Consider the following 11,719-nt stretch of genomic DNA (forward strand, 5'->3'; position numbering starts at 1 on the left):
TTCAATGGGAGCTAGAAACTGCACACTGGGAAACCATCCTTGGCTACTGATAACATCATTGGGTCTGATTTTTTATACCTCTGCACCAAAATCTCACAGGCAGTTCCCAATGGGGAATGCCACTTTTAGATGTGAAAGCAAGATGAAACTTAATTAAATGACAGATACACATTACATATCATTGTTTTGACAATAAGATTTCTTAAACTCTCTAGCTTTCCTGACACTAGAACACTTGAACTCTGGAATCATCACTAGCAGCACAAGGCAGGCTAGCAGGCAAAAGACCTCAAAAAGATAGGCGATTTGACTCCAGAGATCCAGCAATAATTATACAGATGACTGGAGATCCCTGCTAATCATGGAGAACTTGGCCAATTCATTGTCCTTGCCTGAAACTGATTATTTTTGTTACCTGATAACTGCTCATAAATACAGGCCTTGCCCTAAAAAACCAGCATATTACTTTATTTTTCATTCCATGCCCTTCTTGGTTAACAAAACAAAAGCTCTTGACATAGGATGGTGATTTCTAGCTGTTAAAATTTTAAAATTAAAGGTGCAGAAATAGCATTTGGTGACATCCAGTGCAACTGTAATGCAAATACTATTTTATACATTGAACAGGTCGAGACCTTTCTTCAAGGGAGCAACCTAATAACTAGCATTATACCACTGGTTGTCCTGGTACTGTATACCTGCTGACTACAGCTTTCAAATGTTTAAGGATGGTAACTACACAGAAGATATTAATACAGAAATTAAGTTTACCTGTAACCAACTATGAAAACAGAAACTTCATAAAAATCAGGTGAGTCAAGGTTTATAGACACTAGGGCACTATGTGTGTTCTTTCACTGACAGCTTTGCTTGCTCAAAACCAAAATCAGCTAAGTAAAGAGCAGTCTTGTTTCCATTCTCAAAATATACAACTCTAACAAGCTGTTCTCATCAGCATAATTAAGCTGAGCTGCTCTGATAGATCAAAAGTTTGGGTTGTTCTTAATCTTGGGAAAACTCCCCTGAGTGAGGCACAACAGTTGTCTTCCAATGGCTGCACATTTCCTCTTCCTTTAAGCACCACCAATCTCTTTTTCTGTCTTCAAGTCCCTCCATAACTCACTCCTCCAAAAACCTCATCAGCTGCAGAACCATCCACCCTGATCAACAAGTATAGCTACAGTAAGGGAGATAGCAAAGCACTAGCTAAGCCATTTATTCACTCTACAAACTTCTTGACTTGTTCCTTTCTTTAGCTTGCCACCATGTCATGACCACAATTTTCCTAGAGCCTGGAACTTACTGGTGCTTCCCAGTGTAGCCAAACAGTACTTTCAAATACCCCTTAATCTGACAAACAGAAGCTTTCAGCAGATATTGCTGAACTCCAGGAAATGACTGTATTTTCTTTGCCATTCACAGCTGGCATATATCCTGTCCTGTCAATTGGATACAGTGTAATTTTAAACACAGAATATGGAAAAGCCTCATWAAAAAAGTTAATGAAGTAGTAATAACATGCTCCTGGAAAAAGGACTCTGCGTAATATGAGAGCTTTTAGGGAGATACGACACATGCACATAAACATAAGATTAAAGAAACCCCCAAATCTGCAGAGATTTGGCATTTAGATGATTTTGAAGTGCTCTTCAATTCTGAATGGCCGCAGAGGCACTTTACATTTCAGTCAATGTCTGCTAGTGATGTAGATGGTCTAAGTCTTAAGAAGTCACTTTTTACCTTCAATGATCTGCCAAGCGGACCCTTGCAGCGCTGCCCTTTTTTCTGCAATAGCCAGCATGTTATCAGAATGAGCAAGTCCTTCCAAAGGATTTGCTTCAGTTACCATCTCTTCTTCTTCTTCCTCTACCTCCTCTTCACCATCACGTCTCCCCAGCACATCATCTTGTCTCTCTATAGTCTGCTCATGATTTTTAGTCTGACTTTCTTGTTTGGCCTTCCACTGTAAACTCTCTATAGTATAAATTGGCTGCTCACTGCAGTCTGAAGAACAGCCTGGACTGGACAAGGGGCCACCTCCTTCTGTGTAAACAGAAGTAAGATACAGAAGGTTCTTCCGCGAAGAACGTGGCAAACGAGGTTTCATGCTTGTAAGAATCCTAGAAAAGTAAAAAACAGTATAAAAGTCTAAGAAAGAGAAAGAGTTTCCAGATGGAAGTTTATCAAGCTCAGTAGCCTTTTAAGTTTGAGCTTCCTCCAGGACAGCTTGCTCATGTATCTCCATTGAGAGGCAAAGTTGATTATTCTGAAGAAGTACATGTTGGAATACTCCCTCTTCGTGGCAAAAATTAAGGACTTCTGATACTTCTAAGTGAATTGCTCCTTTGCTGTTTTCATGTAAAAAAGTTACCAAGTATGTTAACCCCGTATCACCACTATGAGCAGCCGCATCTCTGCTACAGGTCACTTTTCTTCCAGATAGGTTGCTTTTCTCATACCTCCCCAGATTATTTCCACTTTCTTTTTGAAGGAGCAACCAATAAGTTTTGCTGCTTCTCTTTGTAGAATCAATAGAGAGATGAGCAGCAACAAGCAGAGCTTTATATGCACCTGACAATTTCTGCAAGATGGAAAGAAAAGGAATACAGACATAACTCAGCACACCACACATGAGCTGGCCAAAGCCATTACAGAGCACTGCTCTCTATCCCCTTTCTAGGTCACAAGATCAAACTTACAGCTGAAGAAGGTGTGGAGTTGCCCAGCAGGGAGCTTCCAAGCAATTATCAGTGAGTCTTATCCACTGCAAAGGAACTTTTTGGAGGAACAGCTCTTTCACAAATATCCGTTTGTTACAACGGCGTCTCTTCTTCCCTTCAAAGACATAAAAAAAGACAATGAGGTGCCCAAGACTCATAAAAAATACACCCGTAATCCCTCTGTATTTTTACTGCAGCTCTGACTCTCAAACAAGCTGGCATTCCAAATCAACTTCAAGACCAGATACACTGACCAAATGTGTCAAGGTAGTTGCAAGTGATTGGCAATGCAGTGACAGCTAAGTCAGCTCCACAGAAGGTGACAGAGTGAGGTGCAGATTCTTCCAAGCTGTGGCACTGTGCATGCCAACTCAGACATGGAAGTCACGGAGCTGTGTTTGTACAGTATTGTTCCTAGTAAATGCAGTAGAGCTTCCAAGACCTGAGACCATTCCAGATAGTACTGTGAGTAGACTTAACAGCTGGGAATGACTCATGTTCAGGGATCTTGGTACTAACAGACACATTCAGTGTTTTCTAACAGCATCAAATAAACCTGAACCTGTGATTGCCACAGGTACTCGCAAAATCCTGGTATGGACTCAGGCAGAGCGGCAGAGGAAAAARGAGGTGGCAAAACAATACCAGCTGAAAACCTCCTGCAGGCCTGCATTACTTCTCAGTATGAAAGTCCTGTTGACATAACTCCCAGGACACACTTCAAATAATTAAAGCTCTTCTAGTGCAGATAATAGAGAAAGTGCAGCTGTCTCTGGAGTGAAACACACGCTTTGTCAATTTAAACAGTTCTACAGAATTAGGGGTAGAAAGCAAAAGATTACTTATTGCTTTTGCCTAAGTTCAGAAAGTACAACAAATCCTGTGATGAGATTAAAAAAAGATATCAAGACTATGAAAGTATCTTGCAAAGGCACACTTTTGTTAAGTGAGGGAAGAACTGAAAACAAGGGGCTCATAAGAGTTTGCTTATRAAATGTCTATTTGCTATCTATTTGGTAATCAACCTACTACTGTTAACTTTATCTTGAAAAAAAAATTCTTTAAGGGACTGATCTCTCATGGAAGAGAGACTGCCCTTCCACATCTTGAAGAAACCACAGCAATGCTGCCAAGGAAACAGTAATTCACATTTTTTGCTAAGAAATGCATGACACACAAGCTATCAGTAAAAAAGCATAAGAAGTGCAATGCTGAAAGCCCATAAAATATACCAATAAGAATATTGCACTTCCCATCTAAAGTATTCACCACCCTTCCAGTCGATGCAGTGGTACAAAAGAGACTCTACATTTTTCCCCACACAAATTGCAGATTGACTCACCAGCATTAACTCTAGCAATGCTAGTAAGCAYTTCAGAAATCCAGTTGATCAGGAACTGAGGCCGAAGTTCTGAAGAGTCTGAACATTCTTTGAGCTCCGTAAACATTTTCTCTATTAGGGTCTGTGTAAAGCTTCGTGAAAGAAGGCCTGTCAGCAAAGGCCGCCAGAAGCAGTAAAATGTCTGAGGAATTTTGAACTGTAATATCTCTTTATTTGCTGCAATAAAAAAAAGAAAAGAAGCCCCCCAAAAAAAAATCACTAACAGAGAGAAAAGTGTTCTGACCATAAAACACTGGTTGCTTGTTGCAAACTAAGTAGTTTGTACTGAAATCACTGGGTTGGTGTTCTATTCTGGGAATCACATTGAATTTGGAGCTATTACTTTTCTATACTAGGAAACGAAAATAAGCAACAAATGGATCATTAAGGTTCAATGAAAACAGAAAATATGATGTCTGATCTAATCACAATGTAAATTACAGGAAAATCTGCTTATGTTTTGCTAATCCCTTGCCAATTTCAGTTTATTTCCCACTTAACAAAGACCTGTTCTGTCTAAAAATATACTGCAAAGAGAAGGCTCACTGAGCAAAAGCTTCTAAAATTTTACTACTATATTATACTCACAGAAACTTGAGGAACTTTCATGGAAAGTTGTTTGGCTGATGTTTCCAAAAAGTCCCAGGGAGATAAACAAACTATTAATTTTTATTGCTTCTAGCCACCTAATTCTCTTACAGAAAATCTAAGTGTCTCCAGACCTGTGGACAGCAGCATGGAACTAAGATAAAACTGAGGTGAATAAGGCTCAAAAATAAAACCCCATTACTTTTGACTTGCTTCATTGTAGAAAAGTAATTAGAGGGAGTTCATGAAATCAGTAATCAGTGCAGATATGGATAGAGATGCCAGCTTTGAAAGAAATCTCCATAGCCATGCAGCATTCAGTGCAGAAGTGCTACCCTTCCAGCGACACAGATACATGCAAAAGCAATGGGCAAACATGACCATAAAGGGATCAGGAGAACAGGTCAAAAGATGTTTAAGGACCTAGACAAATTAAAGATACGTAGAGAATTATATCCTTCAATATGAGAAAAAAAAAAAAAAAAAGAAATGGACATACACTAGCTATGCACTTTTTACTTAATTATGTGGTGCCAGAGACACTAACCTTCGTACTTGATATTTAGCATCTTCAGACATTCCACTGTTGGGATGAGAAAGCCATCACTGAGAAGAGCTTCAGCCACTGTCTCTCTAGAGCAATTACAGAGTTTGTTAATGTCACTTAGGCTTTTGCATTTCAAAATACTCCTTGTACCAGGATTACATGCTCCCAGTTAAGAGAAGGTGTTGTAGCCTGTAGTAAGGCAATAAAATCTCATACCAGCTTTGGGGTGGCTATATCCCATTAGAATTGGAGGGCACGTGTAGTTGTGCAAAGTGGTACAGAACCAGAACTGTGAAGAAAACATTGTTCGAGTTGCAGAAGAAAATACCTACTACTGGTATTTCACAAGTAACATAAAAATTTTTGTCATAAAGCATTTGAAATACTGAAATATTTATTATTGCAGTATGATCTATGTCTTCTGCAAGCCAGTCAGCCAAGATTTGAGAACTCCTAACAAACAGGGCTAGATTAAACTTCAGAGGAAAAGCAAACCCTCTGGACCTGTGATAGCATGGCACTTCTTAATGACCCATTTACACAGCTATTCAGCAGACAAGCTGCTGTTGTATCAGAACTCTTCTTCCCTACAGAAGCTACAGCTTTTTTCTAGAAATCTACACTAAGCTACCATGTGAACTACATTTAGCCTGAAAGCACTGAATGGTCTAGCTAAAGGACTCATCTGCTATTAGGCTGTCTTAACACCAGTGAATGGGAGACTGAGGACATGCACACCAATAAGCTGAGCGGATGCTTGAAAGTAAAATACAGTGGAAGGGAGAGAAGCAAAATTTTCACAGCCATACCTAGCCATGGACTTCTACCAAGTTCAGTGTTCAGTAAATGGAAGGATATAGAACTAAACCCAACACTGAGCATAAAAATCAAGATGTCAATTTTCAAACATCAAATAAATTCCACAGAAACAACTGCTGTCACTAACAGACTCTGGATTTGGAATGGTATGAGTCAGGTGAAGGATAACCTCTTTTGGTAAAGAATGGATGAGAAAACTTACTCTCTTCTCCAACAGGAACGATTTCCCAATCTAAATATCCAGACATGACTTAGATCCAACAGAGGGTTTTTATAAACACAAACAGCAGTCAAAGAGCTGAAGGCAGAAACAACACAAACACTAAATCACTTTGTTTGAGGCAGACAATATGGTGGGAGACCAACYTTTATGAAGGCAAATGATAGAATGTAATTTATTATTAGAACAAAATCCAACTTCTGTTCTCCTCTTCTCTGGCAACTGTTCCAGCAAAATTACTATTATTCTTACATGTCATGACTTCTCATCACCAACTATTTCAGGTTATCTCCATGCAGATGGTAGTTTCTATATAGAACCTTTAAAACAGAAGCACATCTGACTAGGGAAGGCCCACTGAGTTAGCTCCATGAAGCAGAGGGCAGAAGATTCTTTGCTGTTAGCAGCTCATTTTGCTTTAGCTCTAAAATAACCTTCTGCCCTTTGCACAATCCAAATTACAAGATATGCTGAGGGGGGAGATGAAAGGCTTTACACCCAGAATTATATGGGGATTCTAAATTAGAAAAGTATTTTCACAGCTCATCTGACATATTCAAGAGATCTCATAAGCCTGTTATCCCTGAATTCATAATCCAAACCTCCTAATGTAATTAAATCACAAACTTGCCAACTCTATTTCCTGCCTGCCTTCTTCCCTCCCTGCTGGTTCATTTTCCACAAGTGAATGATCAAAAGAATTTCTCTCTTAAATGAAAGTAAGAAATTTCCTGCAAGACCTTCAATTAAGCATCTCCAAAAGTACATAGACTGCAGTAATAACCACGTCTTCAACTGAGAAGGAAAGCACCGTCAGTCAGTCCTTTAGAAAACTTGGTCCACAATGAGGCCATTAGGCAAGCGGAAGGCCCAACTGCATTAGTGATACATGACAGACACCATGGGACTGATATAGGAAGAGTTACAGCATTTCAGTACATATGAAGAACAGAGCAGATGCAATTAGCACTATGGTATTCAAAAAAACTTCTAGAAACCTCTGTGTAAAAATATATCTGCAAACACATSTTTAAAGATTTTAGGGTTTTTTGTTGCTTACATAAAAAAGTGACTTTCTATTTTAGGTACTTGTACTCATTGCTTATCTGGTACAATAACACTCTTTATCTTCTCTCACACAAATATCAGGTGGCTACAACTGCAGAATGGACTGGTAACACGGGCTACAGAGGATATAGCTTTCATTCAACTTCTGAAAGCTTAGGAGAATCTATGACCACTAACACATGAACATTTAATGGAGAATTCTCACCAAAAAAAAAAGATAAAATTCACATTTAAGAGAAATCCCATGCTGCATTTCTGTATTTACGTTGCTATATAAAGAACAGTGGAAATCCAGAGTACAACAGGGTCTGATTTTCAACACAGTAACATACTATTATGAATAAAGAAAGGTAGAAGGCACATGCATGAATTCTTTCTGGGAACTGCTTTTAGTCACTCTTGACTCTCGAAGAAGATGTGTAGGAGGTTAAGAAGAAAAAAAAAATCACTATTCAGAGCATCTGTCCTAGAAGCTGGATATAGGCACAGCCTCTCATTAGCTATAAATGTAAGAGTTTGTGTTCTTTAAAAGTTGTATCTGGATGATAGAATAAAAATAACACAAGATGAAGCTGATGCTCAAGGATGAAGTATGGGAATGAGCGCCAAATTCTAGAGGCGGCTCTGCCATTCTGAGGCCTCTAACCAGCAACATAAGTAATCAGATAAGTAACATAAGTAATCTGCTTCCCTCTCCGTAAGTGGGAATGTACTTGTGATTTGCCTGCCTGTTTGCCACGCTACACCACTTCGACTTGTTCTTGCAGAGAGTTATCATTCGTCAGTAAGGATGTGTGTTTTGTGCAAGCTAACGCAGCATATAAATGCTTTGTTCTGATACAAGTGTGGCTTTTGTCCTGTTATACTCCTAAAATGAGCAACAGTGTGGAAGGCTTCCATCAGAAGAGGGCTTCATTAGAAAATACAGATTAATTATAAACAATTTATTTCTCAAGCAGAAATGTACAGATTCAAGTAACTTTCACTGAACCACACACACATTCCCCATTGGGAAGTCTTTCCTGGACAGAGAAGGAGCATGGGACATCCAGCAGTCCTGTAAGAAGACAAGCCCTAGGGTCCAGAGCTAGAAGATTTTTCTCTCTCTGTTCCTCACATTCAAGCCAGACCGATCATAATCCCAGGCTCCCTGCCCTGTACAGTGATCTTCATCGCCTCATTCTTCACTCACTCAGCTGCATCCTCCTTTTACTTTCAAAAATCCTAGCTCAAAATATAATTTTTCCTCTGAATTAGAATATCCTTTCTGTAACTCCCCCTTTCAGAGGGGGAAAAAAAAATCTTTAAATGTCAGCATTTCTCCAAGGTTAAATTCTAAGTTTTGAACAACTCTTAAGTAGTAGTACATTTATGTATTAAATGTTGAACTCATTTCAGCAGCAGCCATTGATAAATACCTCAATTTGCATATTTCTAATTTGAAGTACATCAGGTGGTCTAGTTCAGATGGAAGACAAACACTTGGCTACAGTAACTGCTGCACTACTGAGCACCTATGAATTAAACACAGAATTTCTTCATCTGTATAGAATAAGCCTTACTTCATTTTGTCAGTGGCTTATAATCTAGCCCAAGATTAAACATGAAGGGTATTGGTGATGTGCAGTGTTAAGTGACTCTTTCCTGGCATTGGTACAAAGCAGCATTACAGTACCACTATCATGTTTGGACTTTTATCTTTCCCACTCCCCAACCAATCTGATCTGCCTGAGTATCAATCATCTTCACCTTCCCATGCAGGAAGTTAAAACAATTTTGATATCCTTTGTGCACATTTATAGCTACAGTAGCTTCCACTGCATTAAAATGAGTTAGCTTGCTAATGCCAACACTTTAGGTTGGCCATGTTTGACAACGTAAAAGTCCTGGCATAGGATTTTTGTTAAGACACATGAATGTTGCTAAATAAGTAACTGTTTGATATCAAGCTTCTCTTTTAAGGATCCAAGCAGGAGAAAAGGGCAGGTTGGGTTTCAGAACAAAGATATGGCTGCATGAAACAACCTTCAAAACTTATTTAATAACTCACCATGGTTCCAACAGCAGGCTGCCAAGAAAATGGCAAGAGATAAGCAACTAGTGGGATTTTTCTTCCTACCTTTTTTTCCCCTCCCTACCCTTTCCCTTCCTCACCTCCCACTTACACAGCTCAGCTTTGACACACAGCCCATTTACAGGTGTTTTTAAAAAGTGTAACGAAGACAGCAACATCATGGCAGTGCTAGTCCAGCCTTTGCTATAATATATATATATATATATATATATATATATATTCTTGGGGAGAAGGAACCCTCCCCCACAGAGAAAACAGAAGTTATGCAACTGCAAGGTTGTGCTGTTTTTTTTGTTTTGGTTTGGTTTTTGGTTTTTTAATAGCTGTCCTGCAGAAAGGAAATTCCAGGAGCCATTCAAAGGTCAAGACGGGCATTTCCTTGTATTTTTAGTCTTAAATTGATTTATTTACAAGTAACTAATTTTCAGCCTGCAAGATTCAAACTGAGAAGAAGCAAGCATAAAGGATAAGTATGGTTAAAGTCAGGACAAACATGTCAGTATRTGGCCAACATTGCTTGAACCAAAACAACAACAACAAAAACCCCAAACCAACTGGTCATGGCTGCAGGGTTTCTCTCTTCGGTAGTTTTGCAAACTGTGGATTGTGAAACAGCCCTTCATCTTCGGCTGATGTAGGTGGTGGATTTCCCTGCATATCACAGCAGCTGGTTTCAAGAGGCTACCTGATCACTGAGGGTCACACAAGGAAACCATGTAACAGCGAACAAAAACAGAAGCAAGAACCACAAAAATATGAAACAATGTTTTTTTAATAGTCATAGAAACCAGCTCCCTCCCTACTAGTGTCATTTAAAGTCTGGTTTAAGGGAACCATCAAAAAAGTCCTACTTGATATAACATAATGCAATGAATACAATCAAGTATTGAAATCAGTGATAATATTTTGTTAATAAGAGCTTAAGAATTGCAAAATAACCCAAGAAATATGATACCCTGATACTGAACTATCAGACTTCTTTGTTGGAACACAGGAACCGATGATGTAATTTAAAATGCAAGATTCTTGCCCTACCTTTGAAACTTCTTAGGCCACGTGTAACATTTGAATCTCACCCTTACCAAAGTTACTGCACTGGAATTCCAAATACGCTCTCAGAAGACTGACAGTGAAAGTTGGAAATGAAATCAAGCTCCTGAAACCTGACATCTGGTTAGAGGACTTTCCCAGATGGATGACAAATGATTTTAAATTTGTAGAAAGCATCTCTGCTGTGCACATCAGTTCACTGCTGCACAGTAATCCATGCTATCATTCACACCTGAAGGAGAATGTGAAAGCAACTCAATCCTATTGCCATTTTGCTTTCCAGAGAAAGTAGTGAAATTCCCAACACATTCTTGAGAAATGTTTCATTTATAATCTATAGTTATCTCAAAATATTTCCCACAAAGAGTCTTTTTGAGGGACAGGAAGCTAACCCTTCTGTGTGATCAGCACCTAAGCACACACTTTGGATAAAGGCCTATGCACTGCAACAGCCAAACTGCATCATATTAGTTATTTATCCTGATGATCTAATGCCTTTTCTGAAGAGATTTACACACAGGCACTTTTAGTCTGTTTAACAGTTGCTGCTCATTTGTACACAGCAAACGTACACAAATTCCTTCCAAGCTAGGAATGCAGCTGAGAGGATGAGCTGGTTATTTACAAACCTTTCGGTTTCTTTTCCGGGTTGGTTATAAAGGCGGCCCGTCCGCCTGGGTCAAATTCGGTGACGGTCATTTGGGAAACCAGATCTTACGTCCCCACAGTTATCGCTCAACCACAAGGGAGCGAGCAAGGGCAAAATTCAGCGCTTCCAGAAGACGGAGCAAGCTCTGTCGTCTGTGTGAAGAATTTTGCTCTTGCCTTCCGAAGAAGGGCGATGGAATATAGAGAGGCGATTGTAATATAATAAATAAARAACTCACACATCCTTACCTTTACTTGCAAAGATGTGGAGGATGTCCACTGAGGATAGGAGAGCTCTTCGCGAGAAGGCCCTCGCAATCCTCTTCATGCGGCTTTGGGAGAGTCCAAGGTCGGCGAGCAATCTTTCATTACCTTCATACCACTTCCCTCGTGCGCCAATCGGGAAACCCAGGAACTCCACCTCGCCAGCTCTTGTCATCTCTTTCACCTGCTCCACCAGATGACAATACTTCTGGACTTTCTCTGCCGCTGCGTTGCTCAAAGATGTCATCCTGCTTTCGTAGCGTACCGTAAGGTCGACTACCTTCGCCCGAGATCCTTTCACCAATATCAAATCTGGCTTAAGAAGCTCGTTGTTCCCATC

At 39.6% G+C, this 11,719-nt stretch overlaps 1 protein-coding gene across 1 annotated transcript in view; it reads right to left on the minus strand.

Moving 5' to 3' along the window:
• LAS1L (LAS1 like ribosome biogenesis factor) overlaps window positions 1–11,719 on the minus strand; it is a 47,518-nt gene that overhangs the window by 18,538 nt on the left and 17,261 nt on the right. Inside the window, exons 9-12 of the mRNA XM_085314899.1 lie at window positions 5,237–5,322; window positions 4,063–4,278; window positions 2,700–2,835; window positions 1,741–2,120 (exon numbers count right to left, since the gene is read on the minus strand). Of these exons, the coding sequence (XP_085171025.1) occupies window positions 1,741–2,120; window positions 2,700–2,835; window positions 4,063–4,278; window positions 5,237–5,322 (818 nt within the window). The remainder of the gene's footprint in view (window positions 1–1,740; window positions 2,121–2,699; window positions 2,836–4,062; window positions 4,279–5,236; window positions 5,323–11,719) is intronic.

This window comes from Rhea americana, unplaced genomic scaffold, assembly GCF_003343005.1.
Source record: "Rhea americana isolate MKP2758 unplaced genomic scaffold, rheAme1 scaffold_414, whole genome shotgun sequence".
In the NCBI taxonomy this organism is placed as follows: Eukaryota; Metazoa; Chordata; class Aves; order Rheiformes; family Rheidae; genus Rhea; species Rhea americana.